Source organism: Heterocephalus glaber, unplaced genomic scaffold (genome assembly GCF_053883595.1).
Source record: "Heterocephalus glaber isolate CG9 unplaced genomic scaffold, H.glaber_assembly_v1.0 deba00001532, whole genome shotgun sequence".
Taxonomy (NCBI): Eukaryota; Metazoa; Chordata; class Mammalia; order Rodentia; family Bathyergidae; genus Heterocephalus; species Heterocephalus glaber.
In genome coordinates this window covers 31801899-31821887 of record NW_028258330.1, presented here as the reverse complement: position 1 = coordinate 31821887, position 19989 = coordinate 31801899, and the positions used below count along the sequence as shown (strand labels likewise).

At 49.4% G+C, this 19989-nt stretch overlaps 1 protein-coding gene across 4 annotated transcripts in view; it reads right to left on the bottom strand.

Annotated features, from left to right (window-relative positions):
- Plcg1 (phospholipase C gamma 1) overlaps positions 1-11125 on the bottom strand; it is a 34053-nt gene extending 22928 nt beyond the window's left edge. For 3 of the 4 annotated variants that reach the window (XR_002391930.2, XM_087188992.1, XM_004874032.4), the window contains exons 1-2: positions 11046-11125; positions 10279-10592 (exon numbers count right to left, since the gene is read on the bottom strand). Coding sequence is in view for 3 of the 4 variants with exons in the window: in XM_087188992.1 (XP_087045118.1) it covers positions 10279-10495 (217 nt within the window). In the remaining variant the exon portion in view is untranslated. Of the gene's footprint in view, positions 1-10278; positions 10618-11045 lie in introns of those variants that run through there. The other variant, XM_004874031.4, reaches the window with a different exon arrangement.
- Between the last annotated feature and the right edge of the window lie 8864 nt (positions 11126-19989).

Here is a 19989-nt window from a genome sequence, read left to right as displayed (position 1 = left end):
CCATATGTGTACCTTAAGGCTATTTTCTCCACTCGAATGAAAACTCCTTGAGGGCATAAACAGTTGTCTTATCATCTTCATTGCCCCATGCCCAGAAGGAACTTAAAAGTATTTGTGGAAAGAAAAAAATATAAGAGTCTCTGCTGCTTGACCTGTTCCTGCTCACTAGATAAATGAGACTCTACCCTCACAGCCCAGGATACCTGCAGACTTTTTTCTGACAACCTGTCTCTGTAGGACTCTCCCAGAACAGAGGACAAGGCATAGATAAGAGGAGAAAGGAAAATCTGGAGTCTCCCTTCCACAAGGGCCCAGGGGCCCAGAACTGAGGTGGGAGACAAGTGGAGAGAGGAGAGCAGAGTTCCTTTATGGAACTCTTGAGCCCCCATTGTCTCACCACCAGGCCCTGGGTCCCTGCTCTCTGTTTCTGTGTTATCATCACCTCTTGGAGTGAAGGTGGGGCCTGTCTTACTCCAACACTGTAAACCTCAGTGACAAAGGAAGTCATCAAATCCAAGGCCTGCTCACTCAGATACCCTGCCTCTCTGCAGGGCCCATGAGGCTCTCACATTCTTTGAGCTGTGTGACCAGCACCTTCACAGCATGTGGCCACACTCTCTTAGGGCCATGAGAGCCCAAGCCACCCTATCTCCCTATTACTTCCTGGTAGAGCAAGACCTCAGTGAGTGATCCAGTTCTGACCTCACCCCAAGGTGACAACTCATTTACTGCCTCACTAGAAAGCCCAATTCAGATGCTTCAAAATCATCTTTCCTGCTGTGGAGATGGCTGCCTTGAGATTTCTCCCTCTCCATTGTAATTCCCTAGTTCCACCCTTACAGAATGCCTCTCACCCCATATCCCTCTAACATCCATCCTTGCCTGGAGCTTCATGCTTTCAATGCAGGCTAGTTCTTAGGTAGGGACCAGGGCTGCCTCTTCCGAGCAGTCTGACAACCAAGCATTCTGTTTTCACTGAAAGGGAATGCTCTTGTGTCACTGTGGGCCTCAAGAGGCTCTCCACAAAGTTCCTGACAAAGTGACACATGCTACCTTTTCTAATCTCCTTTGTGGATATGCTATGAGCTCCCACGGAAGTCCATAATCCCAACTGGTACTAACAAGCTAACACAGGCATGCTATACTCAGTTACTGTTGTAGGTAGAGGAAATGACTAGAGTGGGAAGAGCAGCACTGCCTCCAAATATCTGGAACAACAGTAGGTGGGACAGGGAGACTATCAGATGAAGGTCTACAGAGACTCAGAGAAAGACCATTAATCCCTGCCTCTTGACACCCAGCCTGTCAGCTGAGAGAACTGAGCTATACTTCTTTGTTGACCTGCCCCAAGTAGGCTGAGAAACCTGTGGAACCCACAACCAACTAGGGTCCTCCTCCTGTTCCTAGGGTTAGTCATCCTGTGACCTCAGGCCCACACTCTCAAGGCCTGAGGTAGTCACTTAATCCCACACAGCTAGAATTTCCCCACCCCTACCTACAAAGCCAAAACCCAGTGTGATCAACACTCTATTCCCACCATGGGCAAGGCCAAACCACTAACACTGTGATACGGGGGCATGCACGCCCTCAACAATTACTTTCCTCAGGCCACTTCAACTCAGCCAAATCCCCAAGTGTCCAAGAAAGCAAGAAGCCAAACTCAAAGTGAACTTTCTGCCTGGGTCAAGGAAGAATTAAATTATTTATCTAGTGGTCAAACTACAGATAGGCCAGACCCTCACCAGTTCACTGCCAGGGACTAGAGCTTCAGTCAGATCTTTTACCCAACAGTAGCCTGCAGCTAATGGGGGAGGGACCCCATGGAGCAGGACTGGTTGCTACAGAAAGAAGGCTGACTCCCATCTGGGACCTTGGGCTCAGCCTACAACACTGGGCACCACTGTTTCCTACCAGCCCTGGGCTTTCGTGGTTTTCTGTAATGTTCTCAAGATCAAGGACTATTCCAGATCACAGGTTCCCAGGGTCACCTTTTGTTGATCCTAACTCTATGCCAGGGCGGGGCTTAGTTAATGAGGTGTCAGTCTTCTGTAGGAGAAAGCCTCACCCCCTCTACTCTGCATCCTGAATCCTGCTGAAGCCAGGGCCACCAGCCAACATCAGGGAGGGCCAGGACCGGAAGGAAGCAGCAGTACATAAAGCCTACATGTGGGCTATAAAAAGGAGCCCCTCCATGCTTCTCCCAGGATGGGCCTGGTTCCTGGGATGTGAAGTGTGGAGAGTTAAGACTCGTGCCTGGCACACAGGCATTGCAGCCTCTCAAAAGGCCTGCAGGAGGAATCATCTTGCAAGGACAGGTGTGAGAGCATGAAGGCTGCCTGGAACTCAAGAGGAGACTTTCCAAGCCCCATCTTTTGGGACCACAACCTCCCCCAAGGCAAACAACTCAACTATCTCCACTGCCTCTTCTCCAACTCCATAGTATTGATGCATCCTTCTCTAAGTGCACTCCCTAGCAGCCTTCAGGTGCCTGGGTCCCCACCGTCTGAAGGTTCCAGCATACCCAGCAAAGGAGCTCTGGGGAGCAGTTAGGGAGCTCTGGGGAGAGGCAGGGATCACCTCTATTTCTAAGGGCAAGATGCTATGGGCACAATAGACCAGGCTCAGGAGGCAGCTGAAAGAGGGGCATTTGTGTTGGGGCCACAGCAGGGAGATTACAATTCGTAAGGACCTTAAAGTTTGAACACAAAAACACTTGTTTCAAAGATGCCAGCAGCGGCAGTGTCAACATACACGAGCAGCACCCTGCTCTACAATAGCAGCAGAGCCACATTGGTACACCCAACTCAAAGACACTAAGTCATCCCTTCCCAACTACTGAACTTCAAATCCCTCTCCAGCCTCATCTGCCCAGAATGTTGAGGTTCTAAACCACAGGGCTGATCCAGAGCCACTGGGGCCACTTTCCAGGGACAGTGATGTGGCTCTGATGGACATACACACTTAGCATGAGGGACAAAAGAATCTTTGCTGTTCTCAGCCATGGATGTTTAGGGTCACCTGTCATCATAGCATGCCCTCACCTACCCTGATTGACAAGAGTGTTCTCATGCTTGTCTCCTTCACAGCACCTGCCACACCCAGTAATTATTCTAGTTGTCTGGCCACTGATGTTCTCTCTGGTCATGTCTACCCTAACTTTATGCTAACTACTAGACTCCACAGTGCTTGGCACAGTTAGCAAATACCACAGTGCAGAACCAGGGAAGCACAAGTGGTATCGTGCTTATTCAGTGAGCCACTGAGGCGCTAGAAAATCAGATGTTTTAAAGGAAGGAGTAGCTATGGAAAGCCAACCAGGCTAGAGATCTACTGCCCCCCGAATGAGTCAGGAGCAGTCACAGCCAGCCCAATGTGCCAAGCAGAGAGGTCCAAAACACATGGTGTGATGCACGAATGAAGGAGCACAGGAGTGGATACGAGCTCTGGAGTCTGTCCTAAGGGGATCTTGGGGAGCTGCTTCTCAGAGCATCTGTGGCACTGAGCCCCAGGTCCCATATTTTCCTGCAGAGGTATAGGTGGACTGTCACCATGAACCAGTAAGAGAAAGTCCAGAGGACAAGGGTCTTCTCTCTCTCATATCAGCTACTACTTTCTTGCCCACAGGAGTTGGAGAAAAAGGTCTAGTAAGGCCACAGATCTCAATGAAGGTGTATCACGACAAAGGTGAGAGCAGAAGATGCTCTGGATTGGAGGCAATGAGTCCAGCTTGTCCACAAATGGAAGCCCGAGCTGGACAAACCCAGCTAGCCAGAGGGCAGAAGAGACATCAGATATCTGTCCACATTAACAAGAAAAAACAAAAACACCTCTGGTACAGTTCACCCCGTCATTTTCCCCAGAGTGAAAAGTCAATGAATTATCATAGCAGGAATCAGAAATCCTAGGCTCTGCCATGAACCTGCTATGTAATCTTACCCATGGAACCGTGGTTTCTTCTTAAGAGAAGAATAGTAATTCCTGCTTTCCCTGGATTAGTGGAGCTATTACTCCACAAACATTCAATGTACTATGCAAATATCAAAATTTTTTGGTGCCCCCTATCTCTGTGTAGACTCAGGAAGTGAACAAAGAAAACAAGTGGCTGACAGACTCCTAGGTAGTTGTTTTAGGGCAGCCACTTGTGGCCATGCCTGGTAGTGGAAAGAATGGGAGCTCTGAGGTTAACTAAGGAGAGTAAAGAAAATGAATACTTTAGTGCACCTAAGTGCCAAATGCTGTACTGGGCCCTTTCATGTAAAATCTTACTCATAAAATTTCAGTAGATTAGCCTGAAATTATTTTTGTTGGCTGAAGATCAGTTTGATAGGTTAAAGTAACTTGCCCAGGGTCAAAGAAGAGCTGAGACTCAAACCCAAATGTAATGGCTCTTGCCACAAATCTCCAGACCCTATCCTACAGCTCAACAAGGTGGGACCATCTAGCCAGTGCTGCCCTAGACCAGTCCTATTACCACTTCTCTCAGAGACTGATTTCCCTAGGGCAGAATGGCACACTGTTCCTTTCAAAAGGGTACCCTAGAGGATATGCCTGAACATTTCCTTCCCCTATCCCACACACAGTTCTCCTAGGACTTTTTTTTTGGTACCAGGGATTGTGCTTTCAAGGCAGGAGCAGTGACCTAGGACTTTTCTTAAAGTCCACATTGACTTCTCCAGTTCTAAGAGACAGAGTGTCTTCTAAAATCAGGCCTTTGTGGCCTCATGCCTCACTTCTCCTTCCAATGTATCTATCTGTGGCATCAGTGAAGGCACATACCACAGGAAACGGCACAGAATGAGAAGAAATGCCATGAGTTAAGGAAGACAGATGCAAATGGGGGCAGCTGAGGCAGACCTATCAACCTTGGCTGTGGCATCAGACCACTTCCTGGAAGACAGGGACTCCCTACCAGCATATTCACATAGCTAGGGACTTAGAAATAGGCTGATGTGACATCTGCATACCACAGAAAGGGTTACCACCCAAGCAGCTGCTTCTACCCAACTGTCCTATCTCCCTGCAAATGCCTGCAGTGGGCAGCCTCCTGACCCTGAATCAAAGGGCTGAATGGACAGATACCAGCCCCTTGGCATAGTAGGTATGCCCAATCTCCTTCTCACCAGGTCCTCCTGAAGACTTAATCCTATCTCCTTTCTGTCAGAGATTCACACATTAAGCATGTATACCACCTCACACTCACTGCCAAGCCCTTAATCCACATTCCCATTAAAAAAACCCAAAAAAACAAAACACCTTTGAAATAAATGCCATTTGTTACTATCCCCTTTTATAGATGAAGAGATTAGGGAAATAAAGTACACACTCAAGGTCACAGAGCAAGTAAACTGCACAACAGGATTACAACCCTGGAAGCCTGAGCTCCAGCCCTAATACTTAACTACTGAACACAACCATCTCCAGACTTGGCCCCTTTCCCTTCTGCCACTGCATCTCTGCCCCACCTCAATGAGGTCTTGTCAGTGTTCCTCTAGAAACCACAAGAACTTCCTGGCCTCTCTCCCCAACATCAACCTGACTATAGCACTATAACCACTACTACAGCAGTGTCCCAGACAAAGGCAAGTCAGTCCCAGCACTACAGCCTCCGCTGACTCCTGCAGCTGATGGGACAGTGTATAACCTACAAGTACAGCTCAATGGGACCTCTTCCGAGGGAGCCCTTAACCATCCCAATCTTATCTCTACCATGCCAATGTGTTCCCAACCCCTGCACGGAGTCGTTCCACCTTGGCACAGGCAAACTCCTCAATCATTTGAGGGCCAACTCAAAGGTCACCTCTCCTGTGTCCCACTCAGAGCTCTTGGTACAGACTTTTACCTAATAAACAGGGTCATAATTACACACTTCTAAGTCCATCTCATCCAAGAGTTCCTCAAAGGTGCAGACCATGTCTTAAGTCATCCTGTGAACCCTCAATGCCTAGGTGTACAAATGATATTTTTTGAGCAAATGTCTCTTATTCCAAGGGGCCACCTAAGCAAACCTAGTGGCCAAGACTTCTAATTTTCAACTCAAGTCTATGCATCTGTGTAGACACACACAGTCCTAGGATAAGGTGGAGATGTTGGAGATCACAGCACTGGGCATCCTCAGTGTCTCTGATCATTTGTGAAATAGGCCCTCCTTCCTAGCTTCACAGGAAACAGAACTCCAGCTGGACAGGAGGCCTGGAAACCCACACATCAGGGCAAGCCCAAGGTGATGAGGAAACACTAAGAGGTCTGACTTCCCCTGGAAAAATGACAGTCAGACAGGAAACACACAGGCAGGGATAGTGAGCCCTGGAGATCTGGACATGTGCTCTTGCCCACTAGGAATAACCAGCCGACACAAAGGAACCCTTCATGATACCCATCTGGCGCCCTCCAGTGTGGTGGGCCTAACCCTCACAGCAAGCCTCTTAGTGAGTTCTTCCCCCAGTTAGACACCCACAGCTCCACAGCTACAAGGGTCACACTCCTCTCTGAGCTTTCCTGCCCCAAGGTGGTCTGCTGTTCTCTTACACCACTGCCCCCTCATCAAAGGTACCCCTCAAAACTGTTGTTCATTTTAAGTTTCCCTGAAGGGAAGCACCCATTTCCATGCACTGAGAGCCTGCTATCTAGGAATGTCTACCTACCAATCAGCCAAAGATAGAAGCCTGGGGCTCTCCAAGTCCCCACAGATGAGCTTGCCTAGCACCCACACAACACCTCCACAGGAGTCACCACCTGGGGCTATCGTGGTAACAGTGACCCTAAACTGAACAAACTCATTAAACACAATCTGAACTATCTCAACACAAAAGGTACCATATAAAAAAGTATGGAACCAGAGTTTAGAGAGGTTGAGGCTATCTTGGAATACAAAAACTGAAACAGGCTTTGCCCATAAAATATGGTCTAAACACAAAGGTTTTTCCTTGTAAGGGAAAGGCAGACCCCAGGGAATGGAAGGGCTGAGGAGCATAACCTGAGACAGCAGTCACCTTGGGGTGCAGCTAGTCCTGACTGGCCACTGGACCCAGCTGAGGTTCTGGCACACACTGACACTAATCACTCCCTGTGTTTGTTTCCCAATCTATAAAATGGGGTGGTACTCCTGGTAATCCTGCAGGATCCTTGTGAGGATTAGCCCAGAAAAAAGGGGTGAGAAGTCCCTTTAGCATTCAGCAGAAAGTCTGTAATTGTTTTTTGTTTTTTTTTGGTACTGGGGATCGAACTTGAGACCTTGCACTTGCGAGGCAGGCGCTGGAACCACTGAGCTAAATCCCCGGCCCTGTAATTGTTTTTTATTCACTTAAAGTCTGCAATATAAAAAGGCAATGCCAACCTCATTCTTGTCACATCACCACACAACCAAACGGCACCAAAGCACTTCCTAACCCCTCTTTTGAGTCAAACTCCTGCCCTAGAAACCAGCAGGTACCACTTCACAAGTGGTCAAGTGAAAAGAGCAGAGTTAGGGCAGAACAAGATCTCACACATGAGTGCTGTGCACTTTTACTGAACCACTGTGCCTCTCCTTCTGGTCCACAAACACCCTGAGGGTAGCACAGTGTCTCATTCTTTGGCCAGGCTTCAGGCACTGCATGGTACGCTGCCATGGTCAGCATAAAAGGGCCAGAGATGGGCCAGGGATTTAGCTCAGTGGCACCACGCCTGCCTCACAAACACAAGGTCCTGAGTTTCATCCCGGGTACCAAAAAAGAAAAGGCCAGAGACACCTGAAGCACCTGGGCAATATGCTAAGTGGCAGGGGATCCACCTGGCAACCCAACCCTGCTCAAAGTCTGCAGGAGAAGGCTACAAGGGTCAGAACCCATCAAGGCAGGGAGGAAGCCATGGCTGGGCAGAAGTAGGGCAAGACTTGAGTGGGAGGCTTCACCTGTATGGTCTGAACTCTACACTTGAGTCTACTACCCTTTTTCTCAGGCTCTGTTGATTTGGATCCCCAAATCAAAGGGCCGGGGTCCCATTACACTGTCTACCCTCCCTGCCCCTGAAATTTCAGCACTGAATTTGCACACCTCTGGCTGATCCACCTTTGGGGGCTAGGGAAGTCAGGTCATCTGCATTCCTGCCTCCATCCTCCAAAGACCTAAGTGAAACACAATGGACTGTCTGGTCCCTTCTATAACCTTTCCTTCTGTTCAGGCCTCAACTTGAAAAGAAGAAAATCTCACCTAGGAGTCAAGTGTACAAAACTCTAAATACTTTATCTACAGAAAAGCTGTTCCACTTGACAGGTGGGTGTCTAGATGAATTGGGGCAAAACAAAACTGTTTCCTCCCTTTTTCCAAGTAACAAGCTAAGTGAAACATGAACTTAAGTCTCTATCTGCCTTCCCAGACTGCAACCCTCTCCTAACAGTCACACTAGACCTCCCTCAACATCCCCAGTCCAACCTCTAGGAGGGCAGGCATAGTCTTTAACTGTTACTGTTACTAACAGCTATTTACTAAACATCTACACAATGTATCAGCTCACATTTATTAAATGTTTACAGTGTCAGACACTGATGCTTTACATCAATTATTTCACTTATTCTCCAGAGCAACCCTGTACGGTGGCTATACCATTACCTTCCTTTTACAGATGAGGAAACTTAAGGCTCAGAGAAGGTAAGTAACTGGCTGGATGCACAACTGCTATGTGTGCTTCACGGAGACTTGCTTTCTACCATGGTGCTACACTCACTGCCTGCCAGTTACCTGCATGGTTTAAAATGCAGCTACTATCTGGGAGATCTCTGCCTTGGAACCTCCAGCCAATGCCACCACTTCAGCATAGGGGGTACCACAGAAGCAAGGGCACTGGGCCTGGAGTCTGATACTTAGGTGATGTTCCCAGGGCTATCTCAGCATTTTAGAGTGTCTGTCCTTCCTCTACATTGGACTCCAGTTTCTCAAATCAGGGGCTGAAAGGGCCAATGGAGGCATTGAGGAAGGTAGCTGCCATCTCAACGTTCAAGCAGCTGTGCCAGATCTGTGCCAGACCTGTAGTTTGTAGTTGAGAATGGCTGCTTTACCACAAGACCTTCTTCCTCTCCATCTCCTCACCCATCTACATGCATGCACAACATACCCAAAAGGTCTGTGGGATTATTTCTTGGGCTGTCACTTCCTGACACTCCCCCACACACACCTGGTTCTGAGCTGGGTATCTCCAACACGTGTCTCTGGGAGTCCTTACAGGAAGCAATCCACAGCCTGGGGTTGCAAACACATCACATCTTCATAATAAGAGGCGGGGGGGCGGGGGGGGGCAGAGGGGAGTGTCCGTACAGGCACTCACTAAGTGGAGCAACAATAGGAAAGATCTGGGGTTTCTCAAACTCCCCCATTCCCTCCTCCCACCAGAGAAGCAGTCAACCTCAGGCCTGGGAAGGCAAAAAGACAGGAAGCCAAGAGGAGCGGCTCCTGGCTCCTTCCCGTCACCGGGACACAAAAGACTAGACCCCAAACTGGCTGCACATTCTTCCAAAGAGTACCTGACTCCAAGGCACTGAGGCTGGCCTTTCTGGGGCCAAGATCCTGCTTACAGTAATGCTTGCAGGGGCGAGGGGAGCCTGGCAAAAGCCCCAGTTCTGGCTTTGGGTGTCTGCCCACTATACAGGCGTCCAAAACTCAACTTCAGGACAAAAGCTGGATTGAGAAGGGGGTCTGAGGGAGCAGGCAATGTCTTCTCCCAGGCTTTTCCAACCCGAACAAGACTACCATCTCTCTCTCTTCCGAAAAGAAACGTGTAGGCCCTGCTGTGCTCCCAAACCAGCCCTATACCACATCTGCCTAAGTTCTACTTAGGAAACCCAAAAGTTCCTTTGCAAATAAGCGATCAGCCTTGGGGGCCCAGAACGTTTCACAGACTGCGATATCCAGAGAAAGGGTGTTCTGGTCCCAGGTTCTCGGGCTGGGTAGGGGCCACCGTCTTGGCTCCCCTTGCTGCTGCTGACACCACTCCCTGGGGCCGAGGGGCCCAATGCCTGCCCCTCTGGTCTCCAGCCAGCGAGGATTTTTAGGCCTCAGTTCAAAAAGCCTGGAACACTACCCCCTGCTGGGGAAGGAGGGTGTCCGGTAAGGTGATCGAGGACCCGGATGCCCCCCCACCCCCGCCCTCGGTGACCACCCCAGACAAGGCGGGGGCGGGGTCCGGGGAGGAGGGCCTGAAAGTTTGCCCAAGTATCTGGGGCTGCGGCCCGTGCACAAGGAGCGGGGCCGGGACCCTGCAGACCCGTGCGCGCGCGCAGAGGCCCAGGCGGGGAGGGGACGCACTTACTGGCCCCCTCGATCTTATCGGCGCCGCGGCTCCATGTGATCTGGCGGGTCTCCAGCTTGACCTGAAAGGTCTTCCGCTCCGGCCGCTGAGACTTCTTGGAGTAGAACAAAGTCATGACGGTGCCCACCTCGAGGCTGCGGCAGAGGTGCAGCACCTCGGCGTCGGAGGGAACGCCGGGCCCGCAGCCGTTAGCGCAGGGGGACGTGGCGCCCGCCATGGCTTCGGTGCAGGGGGCGACAGCGGCGCAGGCCCGGCGGGCCCCGGGGCAGGCGCGGCGTCTGGGGCGGCCGGCGAGCGGGACCCAGCGTCTGCTCCTGCGGGCGGACACGGGGCGGAGCGTGAGCGCGGAGGCGGGACGACCCGAGGCACCGCCCCGCCCGCGCGCCGGGAACAAAGGCGCCCGCGGGGAGGACCCCCGCCCGTCCGCCGCCGCGCCTGCGCCCGAGACCCCCACACAGGCCGCAGGCGCAGTGGATGGAGGGGCGCGCGTCGTTGTCGGGCAGCCCGCCAATGTCTGTGTCTCCGTCTCGCAGCGCACCCTCGCGCGGCGCGGGACACGGCGCGGGACACGGCGCGGGGCCACGGCCGACTCCGTCACGCACGGCAGCCCCGCCCCCTGGCTGCGGCCCGTCAGTCAGCCGCGCTTCGGCGGGCGCCCGACTCCCTGTCCCGCACAGGCTCCGCCGCAGCCCGATTGCCCCGCGGAGCGGCCGCGAAGGAATGTGAGGGTGTGGCGGGCCTCCGGGTCGCTCGGCCAAATACGTTACCTGTGAGGACTGCCCGGCGGAGGGAGCCAGTCCGGGCCGCCTCACACCCGCGGCGGCGGCGGCGGCGGCGGCGGCGGCGGGGGCGGGCCCTTCGCGCGTCTTCTCCGGGGAGGGGCGGGGCTGGGACACCCGCCCATTGGCCAGCGGGCTGTGATAGACAGCACGCCTGTTCCGCCCTCAAAGTGCGGTGTGCTAGCTGGGAGGCGGTGGTTGCGAAGACCAGAGCCCCGTGCATCCCGCCCCCGGGGCTAGTGGTGTGGCTTTCGTGGACCCTTTATTCGGAGAAGTCTCCCAGGCGTAAGAATCTCCATCAGGGCGTGTAGAACTTCGGCCGAGCTGTCCGGCGGCCTGACGAGCAGGCTCAGTGGCCTTCGTCTCTTTCAACTACTGCGTGCCCCACCACACTTGGTCCCCGCGCTGTGGAACTCAGCCCCTACTTTTTGCACTCGGGCGGCAGACGCTCACCTGAACTTTGGTTTTCCCGGCCCTGTTTACCTTCTTCCTCAGTGGCCTTCCCTCGCGGACTTGGGTCAGTTCGCCCTTTCCCATAGCTTCGTTCTCTGTAGACATAGTGATTCTAAACCTAGCTTTCCCCTACACTCCGTGCCCAGACAGCCCCATTGCCTGCTTCACATCCCCTCTTAACACAGCTGTCTCACCGGTCCTCCACGTCTCCTTGCAGTCTTCACTTCTCAGAACCTGGCCCTGAACTTCTCCAAGTTGCTGAGGCCCCATGTCTTGTGGATAGCCTTGCTTCCTCGCCTCATCCCCGGGTGAATACGAAGCCTCATCGCTTTGCCTTGGATCCCAGGGCCCCATGTGCTTTCACCCAGCCTATTTACTCTCTTTGGTTTTGCCTGCATTTGTGCGCCCGCTTTAATCTCTAAAATGAGATGCAGTCAAGATTCCCTGCCTACTGGCATGAATTTCCATTATGCCTAAAACCCGGCCTTCCTCGTAGGTCCTTTTTGACCTGGTCCCTACTTGTGTCTCCCTCTTCATCTCACAGCACTGACCCTTCACTCTCCAAAGGCTAGGAGGCCTTCTTTCGGTTATTGAATAATTCATTCTCTTTCTCTTCTGAAGCCGTCCCCTGAACAGCACTACCAAAATTGAGGACTCGTGTGACCACGGTGGAGTCTGTCAGCCAGGCAGTGCAGGACAACTTACCATGTCGGAGGTGAGAGGTCGCACAGAGCATCCAGCTGGTGCTAGAGAAAAATCCAGGTTTTTGTGATTTGTGACACTAGAATTTGTGTGTGTGTGTTAGAGCGTGTGTTGAGGCAGCCCACCCAGTTGAACAGGGGCTCCTGCAAGCTGGTGGAGCTCTCTGACTTTGTCTTGCTGTAGTGGCACCTTATGTGTGTGTGTGTGTTTTGATTCTCTCAAATGCAGCCCCTACGAAGTTCAGGATTCTAGTTTGGCAAGCACAAGGTCCTGAGTTTGATCCCTGGTTCCAGAAAAAAAAAAAGTTCAGGACTCTGTGATACCCAGGCACTCAGTCCTAAGGACTGAGGACTCTGTCCTAAGAAGGACTGCCACCTAGTGACAGGCCTGTAAAGTGGGAGGAGAGGGACTAATTTGACCCAGGCTACAAGCATGCACGTGTGGTCCCACCTGATCCTCATAATAACTCTAAACAAGGATGATGGTGCCCCATTTACTGATGGGGAAGCAGATTCACAGTTCTACACCTTGCTCCAAGGCCAGATTATTAGCAAGTGGGGTTTTTTGAGGCAGGGTCTCGCTATGTCATTCAGGCTGGCCTCAAACTCACAGGTATACTCCTGCCTCAGCTTCCCGAGTGCTGGGATTACAGGAATGCACCACCACGCCTGGCACTAACAGTCAGATATTTGAGCCCACATCTGTTTGACTCCATGGATTTCTGTATCCCAGGAGAGCCATGGTCATGGAACTAACTGGCTCATCCATACAGGAGAGGGGAGGCATGCCCACAGCTGCCTCTAGACACAGGAAACCCAGCAGAACATGAGTGCAGCTTGTACTGGTTTAAAGTGGTGCTACTTTTGTCTGCAGCCCATTATGTAAAGCCAATTGTGATGTGGGCTATGGAGGAAAAATATAGTAGGTGAAGCAGGAAGATCTCTTTAATCCCTTAGGACCCAGAAGAAGCCCAAAGCATGTGAGTAGATGGCCAGGTAAATTATTAAGCATAAGTTGGAGGAAAGCACTTTGCATGTAGGGATAACAGCAGGTACAATGGTCCTGAGGTCAGAAAGAGATTGTTGAACTTAGGGATGAGGAAGGCTGGTGTTTATCCAGTGAGGGGGAGGCCAGGGAGAGTAATGAGGCCCCAAAGGCTGGTGGGGCTGAATGGGGCTCTCCCTGCCTGCCCAGTATTCTCCACTTTTCCTGGAGGACCCCTTCTGAATGCTGCAGCCCTTGTTGAGCCAACTCCAGTAGGCTGCAAGCTGCAGTGCACTTTTAAAATGTTTGTCTATTTTATGAGAACTTCCTAACATGCAGACCAAGCTTCTTTGTATTTACTCTTGCCTCTGTGGCCAGACCTCCAGGGGCTCCAGAAATCCCTGTGCACACGAGAGCTTGAGCTTTCAGTCCATTTCCAGGCCTGTAATCAGGAAGCAGGGCCCATTTCCTCTTGGGACTTTCTGGGCACCATCCCAGGCCTCAGGTACCTTCTTCCACTAAAGGAGGCTCAGGAAAAAGAGGGCGCACAGAAGGTGTGGCCAGTGTGGGCTTTCCCCAGCTCAGCATATATATGGGTGTGGAGGTGTTGCTGGCAGTTCGTGCAGCTGTGCTGTCTGGGAGGAGCAGCTCAGCACCCACATGAGGCATATGCCTGTGACATCACCAGGCTAGCCCTGCGTGGGTCTGTTTCTATGAACACTCGTGTGCTAGCATGCCCTACATGTCTGTGCCTGGAGTCTGAGGAGAGATCCAGCCCAGCTATGCCTCAGGTCTATGGGCTTGGCCTCACAACTGTTATTTAATAACCACTTAGAGCGGTGGTTGGCATACTTTGAACACTGTGTAACTTGCTTTATCCACACTGGCTCATTTCTTCCTCATTACAGCTGTATAAGATAAGTACTCTTATTATCTTCATTTAACAGAAGAGAAAACTAAGGCCCCAAGAGATTAAGGAACATGCCCATGGACACACAGATAACAGGTAGCAGCCTGGCTCCAGAGTCACTTCTATGTTGCTTCCCGTCTACATATGAACACTTTGTGTATCTTTAACCCCTTTCCAAAATACCCCTACCCCATGTGTTTTCTGTTTTTAGTTATTTTGTTCAGTGTTGCCAAGGCTCGGTTCTTTGGGAAGCAGAGTGACAGGTCAGTGTGCAGTGCTTATCAGGGCTGTGGAGAAGACAGGCAGGAAACAGTGGGTACTGGGGGGAATGCAGCAGTGATGCAGCACTGATGACAGCCTCAGCCGAGCTGATGGAGCTCTGATGTTGGACATGGGCCTGAATTGGATGCAGCTAGTTCTGGGAAGAGCTTAGCCTTGACCACACAGCTCTTTGCAGCTGAGGTGATCTTGGGTGACTGGCAGCCAGAGTTTTTCTACTGACAGCTCTCCCAACAGTTGGGCAACAAGTCCTTCCTTAAATGGGGATCTGGGTGGTACCACAAATATATTATTGTGCTCACCACAAATTCATTATTTTCCAGCCCTTCAAAAAAAGCTTAGATTACTTAACAAAGAACAAAAATACTGTATTATACAAATGGGGCATAAGATTATGAAAAGAAGTATGCTATACTTAATATGGGTTAATGTAGTTGCTGTGATTGAGAATCAAATGTAGCTGAGCTTTGGTGGCCAAAGCAATAACAGTTTCTATTCTGATAACTGATTTCTTGGGGAAGAAAATTTTTCTGGGCTTAACTTGTAAGAGAAGTTTCTCACATGGATACTTATTTGACTTAAATAATGGAGAATGTTCTCAACAGATTAATAGCAAATGCTAACTCAGTTTTCATTTGTTCCTTATGATCTTTGCTGTTTGAGATGGGATCTCATTGTAATCCTCCTGCCTCAGCCTTCTGAGTCCTTGTAAAGATCTTGAGTGAATAAAGGCACAATTTAAAATCATAGTGAAATTCCTCCAACAGAAAAGGCATATTAATAGACATGCAGTGTCTAATTTGATCCATGCCTAACCCTGAGTTTATTTTCAGCACACAGATAGGACTTCATTAAGTGTTCACCTCTGTGCATCTGAGCTCTACCCCAACCTGCAATCTAGGTTCTTGATCTCTGGCCCTCAAATCTATGGCTCCACCTTAGTTATTGGGCCTCACACTTCTGAGTCATGTCCTCCAGCTTTCCTCCTCACCTGGGATATGTATTTTCAGTCCTCCACAGGCCGTTTTCTTACTTGAGGCAAAACCTGCCCCGTTCCCCACCCCCCCAGCTTCCAGGGATTCTATTCTCCCCACTGACTGGCGGCATTGAAGCTGTCCAGCAGGGGGAGAGCAGACTACTGTGCATGCTTCGCTGAGATCAAGTATGGCACCGAAGGACAAGAAGGGGAAACCCAGGCCAGGGTGGACCTGCTTTTGCCTCTCCCTTCCAGCAAACAGTCCTCATGCCTCAACTAGAGCACTAAGACAGCAGGGTCAAACTAAACCAACTGCCCACATCAGGAGTGGGTACCGAAATGCCAGCAGCCCTTGCTGATTCCATGTGCTAAGGGGCCTGGGAGCACTGAGAAGCGACACGTGGCCTTAGCTAGATCTGTTGGTGACTGTGGGGACAGAGCAAAGTGAGATCTGTAAATGGCTTAACAACCCGTTCCAAATAGGCCAACACTCATTTTCACAATAAGGTCATGCCAAAGGGTTCTGTGGGGATTTTTTGCAACTAAAATGCCAACATTATTAGAAATTAATGATTAAAATGTCCGTATATGCTGACTTGGTAACACATATGTACTTACATTATTTAAAACAATTTATTAATTCATGAATGTTGATTTCTATGTATTTTTCACAAGAGCCACTTTTTGAATTATCTAATATTTTCTCAAAGTACATTACCTTTATTGCCTTCTAAGTTGAGAGCTGTTTTAAAAAATTAACTTTATTAATAACTTGCATATAAAATGCATCAATTTTTATAAAGTTTGATGAGCCTCTTTTTTCTCCCAGTCTGGCAGTGCTGGGGATCCAACCTCAGCTCAGTCACTTAATTACATCTTAGCACTTTATAAAAAATTTTTTAAGACAAGGTCTTGCTAAATTGTCCAGCCTGGCCTTAACCCTTGGTCCTCCTGCCTCTACCACCAGAGTAGCTGGGGTTAGAGGAGTGAACCACTGCTGCAGCTAAATTTCATATGCTTTTGACAAATGTATTTCTTTTTGTGACCTCTACAAAATCAGGATGCAGAACATTTCCATCACCCTAGGGGTTTTTCCCCCCCCTCCTTTCTTTTAGTACTGGAGATCGAACCCAGGACCTTCACACTGACCTGCATCCCCAGCCCTTTTTACTTTGAGACAAGGAAGTTCTCACTAAGTTCCCCAGGTGGGAATCAAACTTTTGATCCTCCTGCCTCAGCCTCCCCAGAGTCCTGGGATTACAGCTGTGTGTCACCACACCTGGCTAACACCCCAGGTTTTTTGGTGCTCCTTTGCAGTTATTTTTCCCAACTCCTGTCCAGCAAACACCAGTTTACTTCTTATTACCACAGGTGAGTTTTGCCTATTCTAAAATTTCGTATAAATGGAATCATAGCATATGTTCCTGTGTCCGAGTATGCTCAGCATCACATTTTTGAGATCCATTCACCATGTTGCAGAAATGCTATGTGATGTTATCAGTGGAAATTTTACTCTAAGCATAATTACCTTTGTAACATTAAAACAGGTTTTTTCAGGGCCGGGGATTTAGGTCAGTGGTTCCACTGCCTGCTTCCCAAGTTCAATCCCTGGTACCAAAAACAAACAAGTTTTTTCCATTTTTCCTATACATATGTATTAACCAGCTTCATAAAAATCACTATATTATGTTTTACAGAGTCTCAAATGTGTGCAAATGTAGACAGAATAGTAAGTATAGTGAACTTCCATCATCCAGCCTCAGCAATTATGTTTTTGTTTTCATTTTTGGAGTGCTTTGATCAGACCAAGGGCCTCATGCATGGTGGGCAAACGCTCAGCCACTGAGCCACATAACCCGCCGAGCTTCAGTAATTACGGCCAGTCATGGCCATTCTTCTTTCATGCCAAACTCTACTTACTAAATCCTTCCTGTATTGACACAAATCTTAACTGTCATATTAACCATAAATATTTCAGTGTTTTCACAAGATTATTAAAAATATGTAAGTACGGCCTTTAAAAGTCTTATTTAGTGAACTTTAAGAGGCTTATTTACTCTTAATACTCAGGATTGTGAGAAATACTTACCATGTTAAATTTCTTTGCATCCTTATTTACAGATTTTGTCTGCTGACTACTTATAAGCATCCGAAACTAGACTGACTGAGGTCATTTCAGGGTAATGTTTTCTCCAAAAAGTGCTTTTGGTTCAAAACAAGTTGCATGTGCAAGTTCTGAAATATAAAAACCAACTCTTTTTTTCAGAAGAAAAATTTTAAAATTAACTTTTCCAGTGGGGGAAATGCCTATAATGTACCTGATATTTAGGAAGTTATTTCAAAGTTGGTAATTTACTAGGTATGGGAATGAAAGGAGACAAGGTCAGGGCTGCCTGGTTTGCAGGCTGGGGACCGAAAAGACACAGTGTCTTTCACTCCAGGGCCAGTGGGCTTGGAGTCACAGGCCCCGAGTTCTGTTCTGGACATGGTAAGACTCCAGTCCCTGTGGACAACCCCTGCAGAGCTGTTGGCAGAATGTTCGGAGCTTAGGAGGGGCCTAGGCAGACAAGGACAGTCTATACCTGTAGGTGTGACTGGAATCGGACAGGTCTAGTGAGACTGTGGCACCTAAGGACTTGATATTAAGAGGTGACTCAGTGACAGCCTGGTAGTGATAGGAATGAGAGCAGGAGCGGGTGATGTGGGAGTCAGAAAGGTGTTTTGGGAAGGCTGTGGTCACATGGCATATGATTCCTTTGACATGAAATGTCCAGAAAAGACATTTTAAAGAGACTAGGCTACATGTGGGAATGAAGATCAACTATAAATGGAGATGAGGGACCTTAGTGGAGAGGTGGGTCTAAAACTGATTTGTGGTGAGAGATGCACCAGTCAATAGTTATTAAAATCATTGTACACTTAAATAAATGTTGGGTTATTTGTTGTGGTTTTTTTTTGGTACCGGGGATCCAACTCGGGTCCTTCTGCTTGTGAAGCAGGCGGCAGAACCACTGAGCTAAATCCCCGGCAAGGGTTATTTGTAAAATACACTTCAATAGGAGTACATAAAAGGAGTGGTCAGTAGCATCTAGTGCTACGAATTGCTTAAGGATCAGGAGTCCATTTATTGGTCTGGTCATTTAGTCATTTGCAATTGTGGTCAGAGTGCAGGAAGGAACTGGAGCGGAAGGGACAGAAGCTAGCTGTAGTAGGTGGGGAGTGACTGGGTGATGACTCAGGGCAGGTGCTTGTTTGTGGAATGGAGGAAGAGAGGTGACAGCTGGGAAGGGCTGGGGATTGTGGTTTTTTATTTTGTTTTTCACAATACTGGGGATTGAACTCAGGGTCTTCACACTAAGCTACATCCCCAGCCCTTTTCACTCATTGATCCTCCTGCACCAGCCTCCCAGAGCTGGGATTACAGCCATGTGCCTTGTGCCCAGCTCCTTTCCTCCCTTCCTTCTCTCTTTTTTTTTTTTTTAAGGTGGCAGAAGCCTGAGGTATAATAAATAAAACTTGCTGACCAGAAATGAAGGGGAGGAGAGGAAATAGAGCCAAGGCAGCACCCGATGTCTGGCGTGGGTAGCACATGGAAACTGCACCTCCCTCCTCCCCAAGACGACTCTGGCGGCATGAAAAAGACTTGACAGTTTTCTCAGGCCTTGTACATCTGGCCTCTGAGAGTGAGATTTGCTGGATGATTAAGCAAGGGTTAGGTCTATGCCTCACTCTTTAGGCTCTCTCAAGGCCCTTTACATGTAGCCCCCACCTCTTACCTGTCCAGCTTCTCATCCCATGGCCAGGTCAGCTTCTCATTCCCTGGCTTTACTCTTCTAAGCCTGCTACCACATTGCCTGGGATGTCCACTCACAGTTGTCCTGACCACCATAGTTGCCCAGCCTATCAGAAGTCCTTGCCATAGAGGCAGGCACTACTTTCTCTTCAGGGTCTTCTGCCTGTAGGGGATCTTGTACAGGAGTTCTAGTTGTGGACAACAGTTTGTCCCCTAGTTGTGTCAAGGTCCTACTCCAGTCCTAGATCCCAGGTCTATTGTTTTTGTTTTTTGTTTTGGAGGCAGGGTCTCACTATGTAGTTCAGACTGGCCTTGAACTCCTGGCCACCCTCCTACCGCAGGCTCCCAAGTGCTGGGGATTACAAGTGTGCGCCACCATGTCTGGCTGAGATCCATTTTCTTGTCACAGCCATTAGCTATATTCTTACCAGTTATTACGGTCCCTTACAACCTGTGGCTGTCACCTCAATACCACACAAGTTAAAAATACCTTGCTCCAAAAAAATGATGGCTCTATGACTTACTTTATTCTCTGTGTTGAGTGCTGCCTCCCTCAATGACCAATGAAATACAGGCTGCCAAAGATGCCCCTAGGAGGGCTAAGCACCAGCCCTGCCTCCAGCCTCAGGGAAAACAAACCATCAAGGAGATCCCCCTAAATACATTTCCAGGCTAGAGGAGACCCAGGGCTCTTTCACTGAGTGACTTATTCTGACCACTCTGGCCTTCCTGCTGCTCCCTTTGACTTTGAGACCTCAATTTTCATGGAATTCTAGACTTAACTATAACCTAGAAGAGGAAAATTTGTGTGGGGAATAAGGCTAGCCAGGGGATT